Source organism: Ascaphus truei, chromosome 12, assembly GCF_040206685.1.
Source record: "Ascaphus truei isolate aAscTru1 chromosome 12, aAscTru1.hap1, whole genome shotgun sequence".
Lineage (NCBI taxonomy): Eukaryota > Metazoa > Chordata > Amphibia > Anura > Ascaphidae > Ascaphus > Ascaphus truei.
In genome coordinates, this window is record NC_134494.1 from 46,953,633 (window position 1) to 46,979,043 (window position 25,411).

The following is a 25,411-nucleotide window of genomic DNA, read 5'->3' on the forward strand; positions in this document are numbered from 1 at the left end:
TCTGCATCTTCTCCAAACACCTGAGACAGAAGCAGCCACAGTGGGAAGGACTACTCCGTTTGGGCTACAAGACAAAGCAGGTCATGTCCACCCAAAATGAGATGGGTCAGGGAGCTGTTGCTGCCTTAGGCGGCGGCCACGCTGCCGCTGACCATGCGATGCTTGGCGAGGTTACTTCTAGCAATTTAAATTTAGACGTCCCCGCTCCCGTGGTGCGAGTGCGCGGGCACACGCTCACCCACGCTTGGCGCTTACATAAACAAAAAAAACTGACTTTGAATCGCGCTCAGCTTGCCTGCAACGCCCCACCGCGCGCGCTTGCGAAATAGTGCGGATACCCGTCGCTCATGCTTGGAGAGCTGGTGACGTCACCGCTCTCCAAGCATGAGCGCTGTCAGCGCCAGTGTGGCCGCAGCCTTAGGCTGAGCTTATACTGTGTGCGATGGCGCTTGCGCGTGCATACACCAAGCACAAATGACAGGATCCCTTAGAGGCCGCTCCTAGTGCGCATGACAGAGCGCGGTGGTGCGACCGCGTCTCGAAAAGACAAAAAACACTCGTCTTTTCAAGCGATGGCCACATCACGGCCGCGTCACGTGAGCGGTTCGGCCAATCACGGCGAACCAGCTCCGTGACGTCATAGTCACACGCCCCCATCGCCCGAAACACATTGCTTGTGCTAGAGCCACGTGGCACGGTAAGCGCTCGCACTCTCGCAAGCAAGCGGAGTGTATGAGCTCTGCCTCAGCTTGGAGTGTAGTGACACTGAGCATTATTTATAAAAAGTGTTACACGTTCATTTTAGGGACAAGAAATGCTTCCCCCATGAGCAGGAACGACTGTGCACCCTCCTCCCTGCCAGGGGAACACATGGGGAAGTTAGGCTCTCTGGCCGTGAGAGGTTAAGTAGAGAGAGCCCAGAACAGAACAAATTCTCCTCCAGCTTCAAAGCAAAGAGGTCAGTCAGTTCTACTCACCTCCTCCTCCTCAAAATTGGTCAGGTCCCACCTGTAATTGAGACGCATTTGTCTTCTCTTCCAGTGCTCCATGAACGTGGCCGCTGAAACGAGAGACACTGCACAGGTAAGGGGGAGCAGTGAGACAGCCTCAGAGAGGTAAGGGGGGGAGCAGTGAGACAGCCTCAGAGAGGTAAGGGGAGGGGGGGGGGCTGTGAAAGAGCCTCAGAGAGGTAAGGGGGGGGGGGAGCTGTGAGACAGCCTCAGAGAGGTAAGGGGGGAGCAGTGAGACAGCCTCAGAGAGTTAAGGGGGGGGGGGAGCTGTGAGAGAGCCTCAGACAAGGGGGGGGGGGGGCTGTGAGAGAGCCTCAGACAAGGGGGAGCTGTGAGAGACAGCCTGAGACAAAGGAGGGAATGCTGCGAGACAACTTCAGACAGGTAAAAAGGGAGAGAGCGCTGGGTGACGGGTAATAAGGGAGGGAGCGCTGGATGACACGTAAGAAGGGAGGGAGCGCTGGGTGACAGGTAAGAAGGGAGAGACCGCTGGGTGACAGGTAAGAAGGGAGAGACCGCTGGGTGACAGGTAAGAAGGGAGAGACCGCTGGGTGACAGGTAAGAAGGGAGGGAGCGCTGGGTGACAGGTAAGAAGGGAGAGAGCGCTAGGTGACAGGTAAGAAGGGAGTGAGCGCTGTGTAACAGGTAAGAAGGGAGGGAGCGCTGGGTGACAGGTAAGAAGGGAGAGAGCGCTGGGTGACAGGTAAGAAGGGAGAGAGCGCTGGGTGACAGGTAAGAAGGGAGAGAGCGCTGGGTGACAGGTAAGAAGGGAGAGAGCGCTGGGTGACAGGTAAGAAGGGAGAGAGCGCTGGGTGACAGGTAAGAAGGGAGAGAGTGCTGGGTTACAGGTAAGAAGGGAGAGAGCGCTGGGTGACATGTAAGAAGGGAGAGAGCGCTGGGTGACAGGTAAGAAGGGAGAGCGCGCTGGGTGACAGGTAAGAAGGGAGAGCGCGCTGGGTGACAGGTAAGAAGGGAGAGCGCACTGGATGACAGGTAAGAAGGGAGAGAGTGCTGGGTTACAGGTAATAAGGGAGAGAGCGCTGGGTGACAGGTAAGAAGGGATGGAGAGCGCTGGGTGACAGGTAAGAAGGGAGAGAGCGCTGGGTGACAGATAAGAAGGGAGAGACTGCTGGGCGACAGGTAAGAAGGGAGAGCGCGCTGGGTGACAGGTAATAAGGGAGAGAGCGCGGGGTGACAGGTAAGAAGGGAGAGAGCGCTGGGTGACAGGTAAGAAGGGAGAGAGCACTGGGTGACAGGTAATAAGGGAGAGAGCGCGGGGTGACAGGTAAGAAGGGAGAGAGCGCTGGGTGACAGGTAAGAAGGGTGAGAGCACTGGGTGACAGGTAAGAAGGGAGAGACTGCTGGGCGACAGGTAAGAAGGGAGAGAGCGCTGGGTGACAGGTAAGAAGGGAGAGAGCACTGGGTGACAGGTAAGAAGGGAGAGACTGCTGGGCGACAGGTAAGAAGGGAGAGAGCGCTGGGTGACAGGTAATAAGGGAGAGAGCACGGGGTGACAGGTAATAAGGGAGAGAGCGCGGGGTGACAGGTAATAAGGAAGAGAGCGCTGGGTGACAGGTAATAAGGGAGAGAGCGCTGGGTGACAAGTAATAAGGGAGAGAGCGCGGGGTGACAGGTAATAAGGGAGAGAGCGCGGGGTGACAGGTAATAAGGAAGAGAGCATGGTGTGACAGGTAATAAGGGAGAGAGCGCGGGGTGACAGGTAAGAAGGGAGAGAGTGCGGGGTGACAGGTAATAATGAAGAGAGTGCGGGGTGACAGGTAAGAAGGGAGAGAGCGCGGGATGACAGGTAAGAAGGGAGAGAGCGCTGGGTGACAGGTAATAAGGAAGAGAGTGCGGGGTGACAGGTAAGAAGGGAGAGAGCGCGGGGTGACAGGTAATAAGGAAGAGAGCGCGGGGTGACAGGTAAGAAGGGAGAGAGCGCGGGGTGACAGGTAATAAGGGAGAGAGCGCTGGGTGACAGGTAATAAGGGAGAGAGCTCGGGGTGACAGGTAATAAGGGAGAGAGCGCGGGGTGACAGGTAATAAGGGAGAGAGCGCGGGGTGACAGGTAAGAAGGGAGAGAGCGCGGGGTGACAGGTAATAAGGGAGAGAGCGCTGGGTGACAGGTAATAAGGGAGAGAGCTCGGGGTGACAGGTAATAAGGGAGAGAGCGCGGGGTGACAGGTAATAAGGGAGAGAGCGCTGGGTGACAGGTAAGAAGGGAGAGAGCGCTGGGTGACAGGTAATAAGGGAGAGAGCGCTGGGTGACAGGTAAGAAGGGAGAGAGCGCTGGGTGACAGGTAATAAGGAAGAGAGTGCGGGGTGACAGGTAATAAGGAAGAGAGCGCGGGGTGACAGGTAATAAGGAAGAGAGCGCGGGGTGACAGGTAAGAAGGGAGAGAGCGCTGGGTGACAGGTAATAAGGAAGAGAGTGCGGGGTGACAGGTAAGAAGGGAGAGAGCGCGGGGTGACAGGTAATAAGGGAGAGAGCGCTGGGTGACAGGTAAGAAGGGAGAGAGCACTTGGTGACAGGTAATAAGGGAGAGAGCGCTGGGTGACAGGTAAGAAGGGAGAGAGCGCTGGGTGACAGGTAATAAGGAAGAGAGTGCGGGGTGACAGGTAATAAGGAAGAGAGCGCGGGGTGACAGGTAAGAAGGGAGAGAGCGCGGGGTGACAGGTAATAAGGGAGAGAGCGCTGGGTGACAGGTAATAAGGGAGAGAGCTCGGGGTGACAGGTAATAAGGGAGAGAGCGCGGGGTGACAGGTAATAAGGGAGAGAGCGCTGGGTGACAGGTAAGAAGGGAGAGAGCGCGGGGTGACAGGTAATAAGGGAGAGAGCGCGGGGTGACAGGTAATAAGGGAGAGAGCGCTGGGTGACAGGTAATAAGGGAGAGAGCGCGGGGTGACAGGTAATAAGGTAGAGAGCTCGGGGTGACAGGTAATAAGGGAGAGAGCGCTGGGTGACAGGTAATAAGGGAGAGAGCGCTGGGTGACAGGTAATAAGGGAGAGAGCGCGGGGTGACAGGTAATAAGGGAGAGAGCTCGGGGTGACAGGTAATAAGGGAGAGAGCGCGGGGTGACAGGTAATAAGGGAGAGAGCTCGGGGTGACAGGTAATAAGGGAGAGAGCGCTGGGTGACAGGTAATAAGGGAGAGAGCGCTGGGTGACAGGTAATAAGGGAGAGAGCGCGGGGTGACAGGTAATAAGGGAGAGAGCGCTGGGTGACAGGTAATAAGGGAGAGAGCTCGGGGTGACAGGTAATAAGGGAGAGAGCGCTGGGTGACAGGTAATAAGGGAGAGAGCGCTGGGTGACAGGTAATAAGGGAGAGAGCTCGGGGTGACAGGTAATAAGGGAGAGAGCGCGGGGTGACAGGTAATAAGGGAGAGAGCTCGGGGTGACAGGTAATAAGGGAGAGAGCGCTGGGTGACAGGTAATAAGGGAGAGAGCGCTGGGTGACAGGTAATAAGGGAGAGAGCGCTGGGTGACAGGTAATAAGGGAGAGAGCGCGGGGTGACAGGTAATAAGGGAGAGAGCGCTGGGTGACAGGTAATAAGGGAGAGAGCGCGGGGTGACAGGTAATAAGGGAGAGAGCGCGGGGTGACAGGTAATAAGGGAGAGAGCTCGGGGTGACAGGTAATAAGGGAGAGAGCGCGGGGTGACAGGTAATAAGGGAGAGAGCGCGGGGTGACAGGTAATAAGGGAGAGAGCGCGGGGTGACAGGTAATAAGGGAGAGAGCGCGGGGTGACAGGTAATAAGGGAGAGAGCGCGGGGTGACAGGTAATAAGGGAGAGAGCGCGGGGTGACAGGTAATAAGGGAGAGAGCGCGGGGTGACAGGTAATAAGGGAGAGAGCGCGGGGTGACAGGTAATAAGGGAGAGAGCGCGGGGTGACAGGTAATAAGGGAGAGAGCGCGGGGTGACAGGTAAGCGAGAATCTCACACTGGAGGAGATCTGACATTTTATTTTCTGACTTTTTATTTTATAAGAAACCTTTATTTACATGAATTTCTGGCATCCCAACCGTTTACCAACTTATAGTATGTTCCGTTTCTGACCTCTCTCATAGGAGCTTTAACCAACTTAAATACTTAATTACTAAACGTGTAATTGCATTTAAAGGCGTTTGATCAGAATGACATTACAGTACTTGTAACGGTGATTCCCTATGTGCGCTAATATTTTAAATATACAGATGTAGCAGGTGATCTTGTTCCCCCAACTCAGAATATTACAGTTTCTATAGGATTTAACGGAAGGCGCCGATTGTCACACATATTATTAATAATAATAATAATAATAATCACTTAATGAAGCTGCTACATCTAGAATGCAGAATGTTTCAGAAACAATATATTAAAATTACATCATAACAGGTTTCCCGCCGGGGATTATTATGTGGGGATAATGTAATTAGGAGTGAAAGTGCCCAGAGGACCTCTCCATGACACCCAGAGTGGGGGAGGAGGAGGGAGACGAGGTCCGTACACAAGTGATCAGTGGAACTACGCCAAGCTTCCCAACGTAATACACCAAGTGCTGTCCAACCTGAGAAACGCTCTCAGAAAGGACTCTGCTCACTATTACTGCGTGGGGCCCTACACAAACTCAACATGGAATATCTGGCAAGGGTCTGTGTGTCTGCACCACAACTTCTCCAAGCCGAAGGAAATTGAAAGGCATAGATCAGTCCAGATGGGGCAGACATTGTGTGCACTCAGAACATGAGCTGGAAACCACAAGCAGATCCCTCCCGACCGACCGGGCAAGAGCAGCCAATATCTGGGACAGTTAGCACAGGAAATGAACAGCTTCCCAACTCCATCCTTCACGTCTGGGACACTTTCCGTATTTAAACAGAGCTGGATTTATTTACGTTTATGGCACCAGAGAAAAAGCTTGACAGTTCCTAAAATGTAATAAATCCAAAGAGAGCACATGGTTTGTTCTAACGGTTCTGGTTTCCGTGTTTATCACAGCTTTATTAACAAGTTCCCCCCCATTTAATCTTCTCCACTCGACACATTCTTTTTATTATCCATCTATCGCATGATTATCTGCCAAATAAAACCCTTTTCAGATAGATTGGATAAATAAAAGAGTGATTAACAGGGAATATAGCTCTCTCTCCTATATATCTCTTGAGAGATCCTCCAAAAGAAAGACCGCAGCTCCTTATCTCGGACATTGGGGTTTCACACCCGCTCCCTCTCTGAGCAGAGGGTGAGGAATGAGGCTAAGGCCCCGCTCCCTCAGTCAGCGCGCCCGCACTGCAGACAGGTGGCGCGCTGACAGGCAATTGACCGCCACTTGCGGTCTGTAGGGAGCGGGAGATAAACATTTTCTGCCTCTCGCGCATCACCCCTCCCTCCTCCCTCCTCCCGAGCCGGCCAAAAGTTAACAAAAAAAACCAGGACACATATCCGCAGCTCTTTCCCTGCTCCCCTCCACTCACACACACGCAGGCACTCACACACACACACGCAGGCACTCACACACACGCAGGCACTCACACACACGCAGGCACTCACACACACACAGGCACTCACACACACGCAGGCACTCACACACACACAGGCACTCACACACACACAGGCACTCATACACACACAGGCACTCACACACACACCCGCAGCTCCTTCCCTGCTCCCCTCCACTCACACACACGCAGGCACTCACACACACACACACGCAGGCACTCACACACACGCAGGCAAATACACACAGGCAATTACACATGGGGGGAGTGAATCGCAGCAAGGGGGGAAATCGGAACGGGGGGCCGGGGGGGGGGCAGAGGGGGAACTCGGATTGGCTCCCTTGCGTGTCACGTGACGTGACACTCGGCGAAAACACAAGCTCCTTGTAGCTCCGGCTGGCTGACGCGCCACAGCACGCAGTCAGCCACGCCGGAAGGAGCCAGCGGGGACCTCCAGAACGGAGGCAAGCAGCTGGTGGCGCGCGGCCGCGCACACCGCCGGCCGCAGCGGGACCAAGGCCTAACCCTCTCACACAGATAGTAATCTCTCTGGGATTCTCGCTTGCGTTATATACAAGACAATCTAAAAGGTGGGCGACCTGCTCTGAGAATGTGATCACATTAAGACAAAACAAAGATTTTAAGAAAGGTGCCAGGTGATATTGCTGAAGTAATGTCGGTCTATAGCAGTGTGTGGCTCGTCCCTTTTCCTTGTGTGTAACCTGTAAGTATAGCAAACAGCGAGGGCCAAGCACACCAAAAGGGGAATGAGAATAGAATGAATGCAAAAAGGTCATTTAATGGCTGAAACAGTCACTGCACCGAAACGTTGGATATTTTTGACTCTTTCAGTCATTAAATAACCTTTTTGCATTAATTCTACTCTCACCCCTGCCACATGCAGCACTAAACATCTGAGACCTGACTCCAAAAGACTGTTCATGGTCCCAAGGTTCAGCAAAGTATCCGGCCGTTCCTCCTTCTCTCACCGTGCACCCCAAAACTGGAACAGGCTACCGGAGACTCTCTCAGCCGCCACCAGTTTAAGGCTGCGCTTATAGTGCCGGCGACGCGACGGTTGCTGGAAAATCAAATAGATGACTTCCAGCGATCGCGACTAATCCGTCGCACCGCGCTTACTATAAGCGCACGCGACGGAGGCGATGCATTTGTTTTGCCGTGATGTCGCTATCGCCGTCACTACAAGCGCAGCCTAAGTTCTCTCAAAACTAAAGCCGTCACATTTGGTCTGTAACTGTTCCATACGCCTACAATATATAATATCTTTAACCGTTCACGCAATGTCTCGTATAGAATGTATAACCTGCTCACTTATGTAACTGTATATGTGTAACCATGTGTCTGTCATCTTAACTCTGTGCCCCGGACATACGTGAGAACGAGAGGTAACTCTCAGTGTATTACTTCCGGGTAAAACATTTAATAAATAAAGGCATTCCCTTTTTGGTGTGCTTGGCTCTCCCTGTTTGTATGCTGCTCTCTAACTAAGCTTTGTTTGCCACTAGCATCCATCTCTCCATCTTTTTACTCAGTCCCCACGTTTAAGGGGCACCCCAAGTTGCTTTTTCCTGATCCCTCTTTCTATTAACCGGTGAGTACACAAATTAAACCGAGGAAATTTCAGAAAATTCAAACAAGTGGCTTTCTCTTATTCTCTACGCTTCCCTGCCAGAATATTGTCCTTTTTTTGTTTGTTGCTACTTTGGTTTTTGGCTTAATGTGATCAATTCCCCACGTGTATGGCCACCTTTGGGTTTTCTTGTATGCAGTTGTAGCCGTGCAATGTTGGGACCTGAACACATATTCCCAACACAACAAGTTCATGAAGTATAAGTGGGTGAGTACTAGTCCTAATCCTTTGGTTTATATTCCCTTGCGTTGTATGACAGTTGAGAAATGTATCGAGCAGGTTTAAAGCCATTCAGCCCAGCTACAAAATCCTGGGTCCTGTAAGGCTATTCCTCACGTCTTCTAATGAACGTGACAGAGAGATGTGTAAATGAAATGACTCGTACACCGTGCTCATTGTGAGAACTAACCAACTGCCCTCAGATAAACCTTTAGAGATTGGGAGTCCTGATAAGGACGACATTTCTGCCCCTCTCAGGATGTGCTCAGAGGAACTCCAGCTACAAAGCTGGGAAGAACTCCCCGACATATGGTAAGTACAGTCATTGTCATAAGGGAAACTCCACAGAGGGAGAGCAACCCCCGAGGGATCTTCAGAGAACTAAATACTAACAGATGCGTTCATTCCATCCCGTCCTGCAAATAAAGGAACCCTGACGCGGTGCCGGGAAAAACAGTCCGCATCCTAAGGGAAATGTCACAAAGTGCAGAGATTCTGCCCGTATGGATTCCCTCAGCCCAGTATGGGGCACAGTATGGGGCGGAGATCCGGCTGTAGGAACATGAGAAATCGGGAGAAACATACACCAATCGGAAATCACTTAATGCCGCTGGGACACTCAGCCCAAAATATCCGATTTATTTTGCAGCTACGTTGACTTCTTTGTTAAATGGTGATATTGATACATTGTGTCACCGTCTGTTTGGGAGGAAAATGGATATAAAGCAAAATGTGCAGATCTCATGAAGGCCCAGACCCTCAGGGGTTAATGTTTCATGAAACATGAACGTGCATCTTCAACGCTCAATAACGTTCAGATCATTCAGGTGTTCACCCAGGAAGGGCACGGCGTTATGTATAACGGACGCGCGGCGTTACGTATAATGGGCGCGCGGCGTTACGTATAATGGGCGCACGGCGTTATGTATAGCGGGTGTGCGGCATTATGTATAACGGACGCACAGCGTTATCTATAATGGACGCACGGCGTTATCTATAACGGACGCACGGTGGTATGTATAACGGACGCACGGCGTTATGTATAACGGACGCACGGTGTTATGTATAACGGACGCACGGTGTTATGTATAACGGACGCACGGTGTTATGTATAACGGACGCACGGTGTTATGTATAACGGACGCACGGTGTTATGTATAACGGACGCACGGCATTATGTATAATGGGCGCGCGGCGTTATGTATAACGGACACACGGCGTTATGTATAATAGACGCACGGCGTTATGTATAACGGACGCACGGCGTTATGTATAACGGACGCACGGCGTTATGTATAACGGACGCACGGCGTTATGTATAACGGACGCACGGCGTTATGTATAACGGACGCACGGCGTTATGTATAACGGACGCACGGCGTTATGTATAACGGACGCACGGCGTTATCTATAATGGACGCACGGCGTTATGTATAACGGACGCACGGCGTTATGTATAACGGACGCACGGCGTTATGTATAACGGACGCACGGCATTATGTATAATGGATGCACGGCGTTATGTATAACGGACGCACGGCATTATGTATAATGGACGCATGGCGTGGGATTTTCCTGAGCAGGGCTGCAGCCAAATCAGGAGGTGGTGTCTCAGGAGCTTGGGGGTAGGGCTAAGGAGAGGAGGAAACAGCATGGAGGTGTGTGTATGTCTCGAGCGCATCACACCTGTCACTATTGTGTCCAGTATTTTTGGAGAAGTCCCCGGGCAGCGTTAGGCACGCGGGGGCGTCAGGCACGGGGGAGCGTCAGGCACGCGGGAGCGTTAGGCACGTTAGGCACGCGGGAGCGTTAGGCACGTTAGGCACGCGGGAGCGTGAGGCACACGGCGGCGTGAGGCACGCGGGAGCGTGAGGCAGTACATGCGTAGTCATGTTATTTCAAGTCGACGCTAATCTAACGTGGCATTAAGCCTATTGTAGTGAAACACCACGGCAGCTGCTGCATATAACGAGCTCCGTGGATATGTGTTAACCTCCAGGACAATAAGTGGCGTTATGAGCCCCGTGTTACCGAAACTCTGGAACTGGCCCCAAGAGCAATGGGTATTTCCCTGGAGTTGGTTAGTACTGCAGCATCACTGCCAATCCTGCAGCAGGTAACAGTACCCCGTGTGTCCCGCTACAAGTAATGGGGTTTTGCTCAGGGGGAGATTTTACTTGTATTTCTGTTGAAAGTAATTGTGCAATAAAATCATGTGCGTGATCCAAGTAGTACATCGCTTCTTACAGTAAATATGCCAAGTAACCTCCCTGCTCAGTGAGCAGAAGATCTGGCAGAGAAGTCTGTGCTGACGAGATGCCCATTATCTGGGAGGGGGAAATACGCAGCGTGAGCCATATATTCCGAGTGAGAGCAGTGAGAGAGAGGGAGAGAGGGAGAGAGGGAGAGAGGGGAAGGGAGAAAGAGAGAGAGAGAAGAAGGGAGGGGGAGAGAGGAGGAGGGAGAGAGGAGGAGAAAGAGAGGGAGAGAGGGGAAGGGAGAAAGAGAGAGAAAGAGTGAGAGAAAAGAAGGGAGGGTTGAGAGAGAGAAGAAGGGAGGGGGGAGAGAGAAGAAGGGCATCCAGAGAATAGAGAGGAGAGAGTGGTGGGAGCAGCAGTAACTATTCTTACCCCACAAAGCCATGAAGACTGAGAAGAAGACCGTGGCAGGATTGTCAAAGAGGTGGCTGGCTCGGGCAGTGGCGCAGGCGGAGCTCATCTTCCAGTAATTGCACGTGCGGTCACACAGGGGGCACATGGTGATATTGTAGCGCTGGTCACACATCTCCATGCTGTGATAGGGAGGAAGGACAGGTCAGAGGGGGCAGTGCCCGGAGCTTCACATGGATGCTGCCTCAGCCAGGTTCAATGATACACAATGTGCTTAGACTTTCTGCCACTAGAGAGGTTGGAAGAGGAGATTTCAGGTGGACGAGGAACCGGGGACTTTTAGCGCGGCCGCTGCTATTCAGAGGATGGCAGGACAGGGACGAAGCTGGGATCCTGCGGCCTGTACTCACCTGCAGCTCCCACTCTGGTACCCGTAACAATGAGACAGTGACTGAGGACATGCCCAGGCTGTGCTGTTATTATCTATTTGTTTAACGATGATTGATTTCAGGTTATCTTTGTCTATTCACAGATAATGATTATAACAAAGGCACTCACGTCCAGGAAGCCCAGTATGCCCTGAGCAGCATCAAACCTCACACGGTCAGTATTAACGCCGGCCTTGCCCGAGGTCGCACTGATGTGCGCCCACAGCGCACAGGTAAAGATAACTAGTACCGTCTCTCTTCCTTCTCATAAATCAATCTTTCACACGTTTATAGTGTATGTTACAAAAGCAAATAAAACCTTATTTTGGGATCCAATTCGATGCTTCAGACTAACCCCAACCCCTTTCTTTTACATCCTATTTAATAAAACAAAAATGCATCAATCTGACCATTATCGCTAAACCATGGGCACTTGTAATAGAACAGTGGAAAACCTCTGGGCAGCCATCTTAAATGTGACACAAAATGCCCATGTGTGTTCACAGACGGTTATTTCTCGCCATCGATGTATTTGTGCCCCTGAGGGTTACCAGTTACAGTATCGTACCTCGGTATGTTTTCATCTACAGTGGCACAGCCGTACAGGAAAACTATGATCCCCACAACGGACGCCGGGATCAGCATCTGGGTGTAAACGCCCAGCCAGGCAAAGTACAGAGCGATCTTCTCCCCAAAATATTTCCTAAGAGACAGGATGACAAAGTGAAGCAAAATCTTTCTCTGCCCGGCCAACTGGGCCAAAGGTCTCCGTTTCTATCAGGCTTAAACACACCCGTTTCACCTAGAATGTGTCTATTTGCAAAGTTCAAAACCCAAACAACTAGATGAATGGGTTTTCAAATAGATATTATATTATATATACAGTATATATTAATCTCCATCAATCAGAGGCTCAGGACAGACTGGCCCAGGGGCTTTAAAATATTTTACATTTAAAAAACAACACACAGCCGTGGCTGAAGCTTTTCCATTCATCAGAGTCCATAAAGCAAAGCAGCTGTAACCACAAGTGACCCGTTCCCTACAAACTTCCCAACTGAAACCCTTTCCATCTGCAGGGGATGGATCCCATTATAGTTTGGAAGAACATGATGCAGGAATTTGCAAACAAGCATGGGCCACCTACGGCTCACTGAGGGCCAGACGTGAGCTACGTTATATATTCATGTCTTACCTGACTAGGTCAATAGGTTGGTACTTATAAAACACTCCATAGCTTGCCCACTCATGGCACAGGAGCTGAAATATGCATAGAATCGGTTAGTGCCCGAGACATTACAAGTCTTAAAGTGTTTATAATGGTTCTAGGTCCTTAGTGCTGGCGAGGGCGAGAGGTCAAGAGGTCAAGGAAAATGCACCTTGAACATAAACGTTTTTTCAACAATATGTATAAGGTGCCGTTCTGGACTTTAAAATCTTCTCTGAAGAACACCCTTTTCATAATGTGCTTTTGATCCTGAAAACACCCGAGAGATCTATAAAGAAAGGGTGCAGCAGAGCGCGCGGGGACGGGGCGAAGCAGAGCGCGCAGGGACGGGGCAAAGCAGAGCGCGCGGGGACGGGGCGAAGCAGAGCGCGCGGGGACGGGGCAAAGAAGAGTGCGCGGGGACGGGGCAAAGAAGAGTGCGCGGGGATGGGGCAAAGAAGAGCGGACGGGGCAAAGAAGAGCGCGCGGGGACGGGGCAAAGAAGAGCGCGCGGGGACGGGGCAAAGAAGAGCGCGCGGGGACGGGGCAAAGAAGAGCGCGCGGGGACGGGGCAAAGAAGAGCGCGCGGGGACGGGGCAAAGAAGAGCGCGCGGGGATGGGTCAAAGCAGAGCACGCGGGGACGGGGCAAAGCACAGCACTCGGGGACGGGGCGAAGCAGAGCGCGCGGGAATGGGGTGAAGCAGAGCGCGCAGGGACGGGGCAAAGCAGAGCGCGCGGGGACGGGGCAAAGCAGAGCGCACGGGGACGGGGCGAAGCAAAGCGGGCGGGGACGGGGTGAAGCAGAGCGCGCGGGGACGGGGCGAAGCAGAGCGTGCGGGGACGGGGCGAAGCAGAGCGCGCGGGGACGGGGCAAAGAAGAGCGCGCGGGGACGGGGCAAAGAAGAGCGCGTGGGGACGGGGCAAAGAAGAGCGCGCAGGGACGGGGCAAAGAAGAGCGTGCGGGGACGAGGCAAAGAAGAGCGCGCGGGGACGGGGCAAAGAGCGCGCGGGGACGGGGCAAAGAAGAGCGCGCGGGGACGGGGCAAAGAAGAGCGCGCGGGGACGGGGCAAAGAAGAGCGCGCGGGGACGGGGCAAAGAAGAGCGCGCGGGGATGGGGCAAAGCAGAGCACGCGGGGACGGGGCAAAGCACAGCACTCGGGGACGGGGCGAAGCAGAGCGAGCGGGAATGGGGTGAAGCAGAGCGCGCGGGGACGGGGCAAAGCAGAGCGCGCGGGGACGGGGCAAAGCAGAGCACGCGGGGACGAGGCAAAGCAGAGCGCACGGGGACGGGGTGAAGCAAAGCGGGCGGGGACGGGGTGAAGCAGAGCGCGCGGGGACGGGGCGAAGCAGAGCGTGCGGGGACGGGGCGAAGCAGAGCGCGCGGGGACGGGGCGAAGCTGAGCGCGCGGGGACGGGGCGAAGTTATCCCTTACAGTATGTCTGAAGGTTAGTGATACCAGGAACACACCTTAGTAGAAATGTTGCGAGTTACTGATAAACGTGTGTAAACGCTGCAGTGTAAATGAGAGTACAACTTTTACACAGTTTGTCTGTCTCATGCCAGGGTCAGCTGACCAAATGATTTTATTATTAATTCTGCCATCGCCTTGGAGCAGCGGGGGTCTGGCAGGCTGCCCGTAGCCTTAAAATGCACAAGAAGGAGAATTCTTCAGAGATTGCACTGGGGTTTCATTTAAACAAGTCGGCCCTTTTAATGTTCGCTGAGAGACTTGCGGGTCGCAAACACTCGGTCCATTGAAAGAATAAAATGTAAAAAAACCAAGAGAACTGCACAGCCGCACAGAGACAGCTCTGTTTATTTTCCCAGCCACGTCACACCACCTACATTTACTCAGTGCTAAGCCTTAGAGCACCTTAAATAATGATACAAGATTAAAGCTTGTTTACTTTCATCTTTAGAAGCTTTGCACCATTTAGAAGATTTGGACCCAACACTGAATCATGAGATTCCTTTTTAATCAAAGCGGAGGTAATATACAAATGTTGGCTAAGTAGCTGGAATGGACCTGGCCGCCCTCCTCCAGGTGATACCGACAACGCGCGGTACTGATCCGGTCCCAGATCCTGCCTGGTGGCTCAGCACAGATATCGCAGCTCATATTTTTGAAAACACTCAATAAATTCCTTTTAAACTTTCTGTTGAAAGTCTCTTGTGTTTTGAGTTTAGTTTCTCCCAATGTGAGCATCGCAGACAGACAACGACAGCCCTGTTACCTTCCCCGACACCAGGACTAACTCCCACCCATAAAACCCCCGCCCCCCGGTCTCCCTCTCGGGGGTCTCCCTATAGGATGCTACGGGAAAGCTGGATTTTTACACCTAAATTTTCCCACGTTACACAAAAGGCGAAATTCCCATCTGCTTATTTCCCCCAACTTAACTCGGGGTCGCTCCGTAGCTCTGCTGCCGGGGATAATCGTCCTTCCAAAAGCGGGAATTACACGGAGTAGGTCACACTACGGTTTTGTTTTCTTAATACAGGGTGGGGACAGAGCCCACCTGAGCTAAACCCCAGTACGTACTGCTGCACGGACCCTCCGACTCCTGAGGTGCTTATCCATGAATATAAGCCCCTGCACCCTCACCTCTGGCTTTCTATTGGCTGGACATTAAATATCCTCTTTAAAAAACAGCTAATTACTGGTAACGACACCGGTAACTCTCACAAATGAGGGGGGGGTCCCAGAGATGAAGGGTGCGGCTCCGCGCTGAAGGACCCCAGTTCCAATCTGGTAAAAACTATTTTAAAAATAGACGTAGTAATAACATACAAACGGCCAGTTACACGCCAAGCTGATCACGTTACCCCGAGATCAATGCAGCAGTGACTCTGCCATTAAATCCCCTCCTCGTTGGCACACAGGACATTTCCAGCTCACAGAGTCTCACCTTCCGGTCATTCGGCTCAGCATCGCCTTCATAGTCACCCTGGGAAGAGGAGAGATCGTTTACAGTGAGCAAACATATAACACAGGCGGCTGTATAAGGGAGCGCATGTATGCACAGCACAGGCGGCTGTGTATAAGGGAGCGCATGTATGCACCGCACAGACGGCTGTATAAGGGAGCGCATGTATGCACAGCACAGACGGCTGTATAAGGGAGCGCATGTATGCGCAGCACAGACAGCTGTATAAGGGAGCGCATGTATGCACAGCACAGGCGGCTGTATAAGGGAGCGCATGTATGCACAGCACAGACGGCTGTATAAGAGAGCGCATGTATGCACAGCACAGACGGCTGTATAAGGGAGCGCATGTATGCACAGTACAGACGGCTGTATAAGAGAGCGCATGTATGCACAGCACAGACGGCTGTATAAGGGAGCGCATGTATGCACAGCACAGACGGCTGTATAAGGGAGCGCATGTATGCACAGCACAGACGGCTGTATAAGGGAGCGCATGTATGCGCAGCACAGGCGGCTGTATAAGGGAGCGCATGTATGTACAGCACAGGCGGCTGTATAAGGGAGCGCATGTATGCACAGCACAGACGGCTGTATAAGGGAGCGCATGTATGCGCAGCACAGGCGGCTGTATAAGGGAGCGCATGTATGCGCAGCACAGACGGCTGTATAAGGGAGCGCATGTATGCGCAGCACAGGCGGCTGTATAAGGGAGCGCATGTATGCACAGCACAGGCGGCTGTATAAGGGAGCGCATGTATGCACAGCACAGACGGCTGTATAAGGGAGCGCATGTATACACAGCACAGACGGCTGTATAAGGGAGCGCATGTATGCACAGCACAGACGGCTGTATAAGGGAGCGCATGTATACACAGCACAGACGGCTGTATAAGGGAGCGCATGTATGCACCGCACAGACGGCTGTATAAGGGAGCGCATGTATACACAGCACAGACGGCTGTATAAGGGAGCGCATGTATGCACAGCACAGACGGCTGTATAAGGGAGCGCATGTATGCACAGCACAGACGGCTGTATAAGGGAGCGCATGTATGCACAGCACAGACGGCTGTATAAGGGAGCGCATGTATACACAGCACAGGCGGCTGTATAAGGGAGCGCATGTATGCACAGCACAGACGGCTGTATAAGGGAGCGCATGTATACACAGCACAGATGCTGTATAAGGGAGCGCATGTATGCACAGCACAGACGGCTGTATAAGGGAGAGCATGTATGCACAGCACAGACGGCTGTATAAGGGAGCGCATGTATACACAGCACAGACGCTGTATAAGGGAGCGCATGTATGCACAGCACAGACGGCTGTATAAGGGAGCGCATGTATGCACAGCACAGACGGCTGTATAAGGGAGCGCATGTATGCACAGCACAGACGGCTGTATAAGGGAGCGCATGTATGCGCAGCACAGGCGGCTGTATAAGGGAGCGCATGTATGCACAGCACAGACGGCTGTATAAGGGAGCGCATGTATGCACAGCACAGACGGCTGTATAAGGGAGCGCATGTATACACAGCACAGACGCTGTATAAGGGAGCGCATGTATGCACAGTACAGACGGCTGTATAAGGGAGCGCATGTATGCACAGCACAGACGGCTGTATAAGGGAGCGCATGTATGCACAGCACAGACGGCTGTATAAGGGAGCGCATGTATGCACAGCACAGACGGCTGTATAAGGGAGCGCATGTATGCACAGCACAGGCGGCTGTATAAGGGAGCGCATGTATGCACAGCACAGGCGGCTGTATAAGGGAGCGCATGTATGCACAGCACAGACAGCTATATAAGGGAGCGCATGTATGCACAGCACAGAAGGCTGTATAAGAGAGCGCATGTGTGCACAGCACAGACGGCTGTATAAGGGAGCGCATGTATGCACAGCACAGAAGGCTGTATAAGGGAGCGCATGTATGCACAGCACAGACGGCTGTATAAGGGAGCGCATGTATGCACAGCACAGTAGGCTGTATAAGGGAGCGCATGTATGCACAGCACAGAAGGCTGTATAAGGGAGCGCATGTATGCACAGCACAGACGGCTGTATAAGGGAGCGCATGTATGCACAGCACAGACGGCTGTATAAGGGAGCGCATGTATGCACAGCACAGAAGGCTGTATAAGGGAGCGCATGTATGCACAGCACAGACGGCTGTATAAGGGAGCGCATGTATGCACAGCACAGGCGGCTGTATAAGGGAGCGCATGTATGCACAGCACAGGCGGCTGAATAAGGGAGCGCATGTATGCACAGCACAGGCGGCTGAATAAGGGAGCGCATGTATGCACAGCACAGACAGCTATATAAGGGAGCGCATGTATGCACAGCACAGACGGCTGTATAAGGGAGCGCATGTATGCACAGCACAGAAGGCTGTATAAGAGAGCGCATGTATGCACAGCACAGACGGCTGTATAAGGGAGCGCATGTATGCACAGCACAGAAGGCTGTATAAGGGAGTGCATGTATGCACAGCACAGACGGCTGTATAAGGGAGCGCATGTATGCACAGCACAGACGGCTGTATAAGAGAGCGCATGTATGCACAGCACAGACAGCTATATAAGAGAGCGCATGTATGCACAGCACAGAAGGCTGTATAAGAGAGCGCATGTATGCGCAGCACAGAAGGCTGTATAAGGGAGCGCATGTATGCACAGCACAGACAGCTATATAAGAGAGCGCATGTATGCACAGCACAGAAGGCTGTATAAGGGAGCGCATGTATGCACAGCACAGAAGGCTGTATAAGGGAGCGCATGTATGCACAGCACAGGCGGCTGTATAAGGGAGCGCATGTATACACAGCACAGGCGGCTGTATAAGGGAGCGCATGTATGCACAGCACAGGCGGCTGTATAAGGGAGCGCATGTATGCACAGCACAGACGGCTGTATAAGGGAGCGCATGTATGCACAGCACAGGCGGCTGTATAAGGGAGCGCATGTATGCACAGCACAGACGGCTGTATAAGGGAGCGCATGTAAGCACAGCACAGGCGGCTGTATAAGGGAGCGCATGTATGCACAGAACAGACGCTGTATAAGGGAGCGCATGTATGCACAGCACAGACGGCTGTATAAGGGAGCGCATGTATGCACAGCACAGACAGCTGTATAAGGAGCGCATGTATGCGCAGCACAGACGGCTGTATAAGGGAGCGCATGTATGCACAGCACAGGCGGCTGTATAAGGGAGCGCATGTATGCACAGCACAGACGGCTGTATAAGGGAGCGCATGTATGCACAGCACAGAAGGCTGTATAAGGAGCGCATGTATGCGCAGCACAGACGGCTGTATAAGGGAGCGCATGTATGCACAGCACAGGCGGCTGTATAAGGGAGCGCATGTATGCACAGCACAGACGGCTGTATAAGGGAGCGCATGTATGCGCAGCACAGACAGCTGTATAAGGGAGCGCATGTATGCACAGCACATACGGCTGTATAAGGGAGCGCATGTATACACAGCACAGACGGCTGTATAAGGGAGCGCATGTATACACAGCACAGACGGCTGTATAAGGGAGCGCATGTATGCACAGCACAGGCGGCTGTATAAGGGAGCGCATGTATGCACAGCACAGGCGGCTGTATAAGGGAGCGCATGTATGCACAGCACAGACGGCTGTATAAGGGAGCGCATGTATGCACAGCACAGACGGCTGTATAAGGGAGCGCATGTATGCACAGCACAGAAGGCTGTATAAGGAGCGCATGTATGCACAGTACAGACGGCTGTATAAGGGAGCGCATGTATACACAGCACAGACGGCTGTATAAGGGAGCGCATGTATGCACAGCACAGACGGCTGTATAAGGGAGCGCATGTATACACAGCACAGACGGCTGTATAAGGGAGCGCATGTATGCACAGCACAGACGGCTGTATAAGGGAGCGCATGTATGCACAGCACAGAAGGCTGTATAAGGAGCGCATGTATGCACAGCACAGACAGCTGTATAAGGGAGCGCATGTATGCACAGCACAGACGGCTGTATAAGGGAGCGCATGTATGCACAGCACAGACGGCTGTATAAGGGAGCGCATGTATGCACAGCACAGACGGCTGTATAAGGGAGCGCGTGTATGCACAGCACAGACGGCTGTATAAGGGAGCGCATGTATGCACAGCACAGACGGCTATATAAGGGAGCGCATGTATGCACAGCACAGACGGCTGTATAAGGGAGCGCATGTATGCACAGCACAGACGGCTGTATAAGGGAGCGCGTGTATGCACAGCACAGACGGCTGTATAAGGGAGCGCATGTATGCACAGCACAGACGGCTATATAAGGGAGCGCATGTATGCACAGCACAGACGGCTGTATAAGGGAGCGCATGTATGCACCGCACAGACGGCTGTATAAGGGAGCTCATGTATGCGCAGCACAGACGGCTGTATAAGGGAGCGCATGTATGCACAGCACAGACGGCTGTATAAGGGAGCGCATGTATGCACAGCACAGACGGCTGTATAAGGGAGCGCATGTATGCACAGCACAGACGGCTGTATAAGGGAGCGCATGTATGCACAGCACAGACGGCTGTATAAGGGAGCGCATGTATGCACAGCACAGACGGCTGTATAAGGGAGCGCATGTATGCACAGCACAGACGGCTGTATAAGGGAGCGCATGTATGCACAGCACAGACGGCTGTATAAGGGAGCGCATGTATGCACAGCACAGACGGCTGTATAAGGGAGCGCATGTATGCGCAGCACAGACGGCTGTATAAGGGAGCGCATGTATGCGCAGCACAGACGGCTGTATAAGGGAGCGCATGTATGCACAGCACAGACGGCTGTATAAGGGAGCGCATGTATGCACAGCACAGACGGCTGTATAAGGGAGCGCATGTATGCACAGCACAGACGGCTGTATAAGGGAGCGCATGTATGCGCAGCACAGACGGCTGTATAAGGGAGCGCATGTATGCGCAGCACAGACGGCTGTATAAGGGAGCGCATGTATGCACAGCACAGACGGTTGTATAAGGGAGCGCATGTATGCACAGCACAGACGCCTGTATAAGGGAGCGCATGTATGCACCTCACATACGGCTGTATAAGGGAGCGCATGTATGCACAGCACAGACGGCTGTATAAGGGAGCGCTTGTATGCACAGCACAGACGGCTGTATAAGGGAGCGCATGTATACACAGCACAGACGGCTGTATAAGAGAGCGCTTGTATGCACAGCACAGACGGTTGTATAAGGGAGCGCATGTATGCACAGCACAGACGGCTGTATAAGGGAGCGCATGTATGCACAGCACAGACGGCTGTATAAGGGAGCGCATGTATGCGCAGCACAGACGGCTGTATAAGGGAGCGCATGTATGCACAGCACATACGGCTGTATAAGAGAGCGCATGTATGCACAGCACAGACAGCTGTATAAGGGAGCGCATGTATGCACAGCACATACGGCTGTATAAGGGAGCGCATGTATGCACAGCACAGGCGGCTGTATAAGGGAGCGCATGTATGCACAGCACAGAAGGCTGTATAAGGAGCGCATGTATGCACAGCACAGACAGCTGTATAAGGGAGCGCATGTATGCACAGCACAGACGGCTGTATAAGGGAGCGCATGTATGCGCAGCACAGACGGCTGTATAAGGGAGCGCATGTATGCACAGCACAGACGGCTGTATAAGGGAGTGCATGTATGCACAGCACAGACGGCTGTATAAGGGAGCGCATGTATGCACAGCACAGACGGCTGTATAAGGGAGCGCATGTATGCACAGCACAGACGGCTGTATAAGGGAGCGCATGTATGCGCAGCACAGACGGCTGTATAAGGGAGCGCATGTATGCGCAGCACAGACGGCTGTATAAGGGAGCGCATGTATGCACAGCACAGACGGCTGTATAAGGGAGCGCATGTATGCACAGCACAGACGGTTGTATAAGGGAGCGCATGTATGCACAGCACAGACGGCTGTATAAGGGAGCGCATGTATGCACCTCACATACGGCTGTATAAGGGAGCGCATGTATGCACAGCACAGACGGCTGTATAAGGGAGCGCATGTATGCACCTCACATACGGCTGTATAAGGGAGCGCATGTATACACAGCACAGACGGCTGTATAAGGGAGCGCTTGTATGCACAGCACAGACGGCTGTATAAGGGAGCGCATGTATACACAGCACAGACGGCTGTATAAGAGAGCGCTTGTATGCACAGCACAGACGGTTGTATAAGGGAGCGCATGTATGCACAGCACAGACGGCTGTATAAGGGAGCGCATGTATGCACAGCACAGACGGCTGTATAAGGGAGCGCATGTATGCGCAGCACAGACGGCTGTATAAGGGAGCGCATGTATGCACAGCACAGACGGCTGTATAAGGGAGCGCATGTATGCGCAGCACAGACGGCTGTATAAGGGAGCGCATGTATGCGCAGCACAGACGGCTGTATAAGGGAGCGCATGTATGCACAGCACAGACGGCTGTATAAGGGAGCGCATGTATGCACAGCACAGACGGCTGTATAAGGGAGCGCATGTATGCACAGCACAGACGGCTGTATAAGGGAGCGCATGTATGCGCAGCACAGACGGCTGTATAAGGGAGCGCTTGTATGCACAGCACAGACGGTTGTATAAGGGAGCGCATGTATGCACAGCACAGACGGCTGTATAAGGGAGCGCATGTATGCACAGCACATACGGCTGTATAAGAGAGCGCATGTATGCACAGCACAGACAGCTGTATAAGGGAGCGCATGTATGCACAGCACATACGGCTGTATAAGGGAGCGCATGTATGCACAGCACAGGCGGCTGTATAAGGGAGCGCATGTATGCGCAGCATAGAAGGCTGTATAAGGAGCGCATGTATGCACAGCACAGACAGCTGTATAAGGGAGCGCATGTATGCACAGCACAGACGGCTGTATAAGGGAGCGCATGTATGCGCAGCACAGACGGCTGTATAAGGGAGCGCATGTATGCACAGCACAGACGGCTGTATAAGGGAGTGCATGTATGCACAGCACAGACGGCTGTATAAGGGAGCGCATGTATGCACAGCACAGACGGCTGTATAAGGGAGCGCATGTATGCACAGCACAGACGGCTGTATAAGGGAGCGCATGTATGCGCAGCACAGACGGCTGTATAAGGGAGCGCATGTATGCGCAGCACAGACGGCTGTATAAGGGAGCGCATGTATGCACAGCACAGACGGCTGTATAAGGGAGCGCATGTATGCACAGCACAGACGGTTGTATAAGGGAGCGCATGTATGCACAGCACAGACGGCTGTATAAGGGAGCGCATGTATGCACCTCACATACGGCTGTATAAGGGAGCGCATGTATGCACAGCACAGACGGCTGTATAAGGGAGCGCATGTATGCACCTCACATACGGCTGTATAAGGGAGCGCATGTATACACAGCACAGACGGCTGTATAAGGGAGCGCTTGTATGCACAGCACAGACGGCTGTATAAGGGAGCGCATGTATGCACAGCACAGACGGCTGTATAAGAGAGCGCTTGTATGCACAGCACAGACGGTTGTATAAGGGAGCGCATGTATGCGCAGCACAGACGGCTGTATAAGGGAGCGCATGTATGCACAGCACAGACGGCTGTATAAGGGAGCGCATGTATGCGCAGCACAGACGGCTGTATAAGGGAGCGCATGTATGCACAGCACATACGGCTGTATAAGAGAGCGCATGTATGCACAGCACATACGGCTGTATAAGGGAGCGCATGTATGCACAGCACATACGGCTGTATAAGGGAGCGCATGTATGCACAGCACAGACGGCTGTATAAGGGAGCGCATGTATGCACAGCACAGACGGCTGTATAAGGGAGCGCATGTATGCACAGCACAGACGGCTGTATAAGGGAGCGCATGTATGCACAGCACAGACGGCTGTATAAGGGAGCGCATGTATGCACAGCACAGACGGCTGTATAAGGGAGCGCATGTATGCACAGCACAGACGGCTGTATAAGGGAGCGCATGTATGCAAAGCACAGACGGCTGTATAAGGGAGCGCATGTATACACAGCACAGACGGCTGTATAAGGGAGCGCATGTATGCACAGCACAGACGGCTGTATAAGGGAGCGCATGTATGCACAGCACAGACGGCTGTATAAGGGAGCGCATGTATGCACAGCACAGACGGCTGTATAAGGAGCGCATGTATGCACAGCACAGACGGCTGTATAAGGGAGCGCATGTATGCACAGCACAGACGGCTGTATAAGGGAGCGCATGTATGCAAAGCACAGGCGGCTGTATAAGAGAGCGCATGTATGCACAGCACAGGCGGCTGTATAAGGGAGCGCATGTATACACAGCACAGACGGCTGTATAAGGGAGCGCATGTATGCACAGCACAGACGGCTGTATAAGAGAGCGCATGTATACACAGCACAGACGGCTGTATAAGGGAGCGCATGTATGCACAGCACAGACGCTGTATAAGGGAGCGCATGTATGCACAGCACAGACGGCTGTATAAGGGAGCGCATGTATGCACAGCACAGACAGCTGTATAAGGGAGCGCATGTATGCACAGCACAGACGCTGTATAAGGGAGCGCATGTATGCACAGCACAGACGCTGTATAAGGGAGCGCATGTATGCACAGCACAGACGCTGTATAAGGGAGCGCATGTATGCACAGCACAGACGGCTGTATAAGAGAGCGCATGTATGCACAGCACAGACGGCTGTATAAGAGAGCGCATGTATGCACAGCACAGACGGCTGTATAAGAGAGCGCATGTATACACAGCACAGACGGCTGTATAAGGGAGCGCATGTATACACAGCACAGACGGCTGTATAAGGGAGCGCATGTATACACAGCACAGACGGCTGTATAAGAGAGCGCATGTATGCACAGCACATACGGCTGTATAAGGGAGCGCATGTATGCACAGCACAGACGGCTGTATAAAGGAGCGCATGTATGCACAGCACAGACGGCTGTATAAGGGAGCGCATGTATGCACAGCACAGACGGCTGTATAAGGGAGCGCATGTATGCACAGCACAGACGGCTGTATAAGGGAGCGCATGTACACTGGCGACACACTTTATTCGAGCTCGGCTAGTCCCACGAATTCGGGTATACCCGGGTGTATTGAGGTTTGTGACTGTTTTCTGCCCGAGTGCATTGGGTTATTTTCCAAGCAGGGATTGAAGCATTTTATTCCCACTGGCTGCAATACTGCACAGTATATATATATATACTGCATTACAATTCATGAATTTATGCCATCTGGTAGACACGCGAAGCATTGCAGCCCATTAAATACTAATCATTATCATTTAACAGATCAGCCGCCCGTCAGCCAGGCATGAACCCAGGCTGGGAAGGCAAACGCAACGAGGCTTGTCAGAGGTGAGGAGCGGCGCATTCCAGGTATCTGCCAGGTACATACTGGGTATTTGCTCGAATAAAGTGTGTCGGTGCAGTATGCACAGCACAGACGGCTGTATAAGGGAGCGCATGTATACACAGCACAGACGGCTGTATAAGGGAGCGCATGTATGCGCAGCACATACGGCTGTATAAAGGAGCGCATGTATGCACAGCACAGACGGCTGTATAAGGGAGCGCATGTATGCACAGCACAGACGGCTGTATAAGGGAGCGCATGTATGCACAGCACAGACGGCTGTATAAGGGAGCGCATGTATGCACAGCACAGACGGCTGTATAAGGGAGCGCATGTATGCACAGCACAGACGGCTGTATAAGGGAGCGCATGTATGCACAGCACATACGGCTGTATAAGAGAGCGCATGTATGCACAGCACAGACGGCTGTATAAGGGAGCGCATGTATGC

At 52.7% G+C, this 25,411-nt stretch overlaps 1 protein-coding gene across 6 annotated transcripts in view; it reads right to left on the minus strand.

Annotated features, from left to right (window-relative positions):
• The window catches only part of ANO1 (anoctamin 1), a 168,043-nt gene that overhangs the window by 23,439 nt on the left and 119,193 nt on the right, over positions 1–25,411 (minus strand). For all 6 annotated transcript variants that reach the window (XM_075567625.1, XM_075567624.1, XM_075567627.1 and 3 more), the window contains 5 exons: positions 15,515–15,553; positions 12,591–12,655; positions 11,964–12,098; positions 10,989–11,149; positions 978–1,060 (listed from right to left, as the gene is read on the minus strand). In XM_075567625.1, coding sequence (XP_075423740.1) covers positions 978–1,060; positions 10,989–11,149; positions 11,964–12,098; positions 12,591–12,655; positions 15,515–15,553 — 483 coding nt within the window. The remainder of the gene's footprint in view (positions 1–977; positions 1,061–10,988; positions 11,150–11,963; positions 12,099–12,590; positions 12,656–15,514; positions 15,554–25,411) is intronic.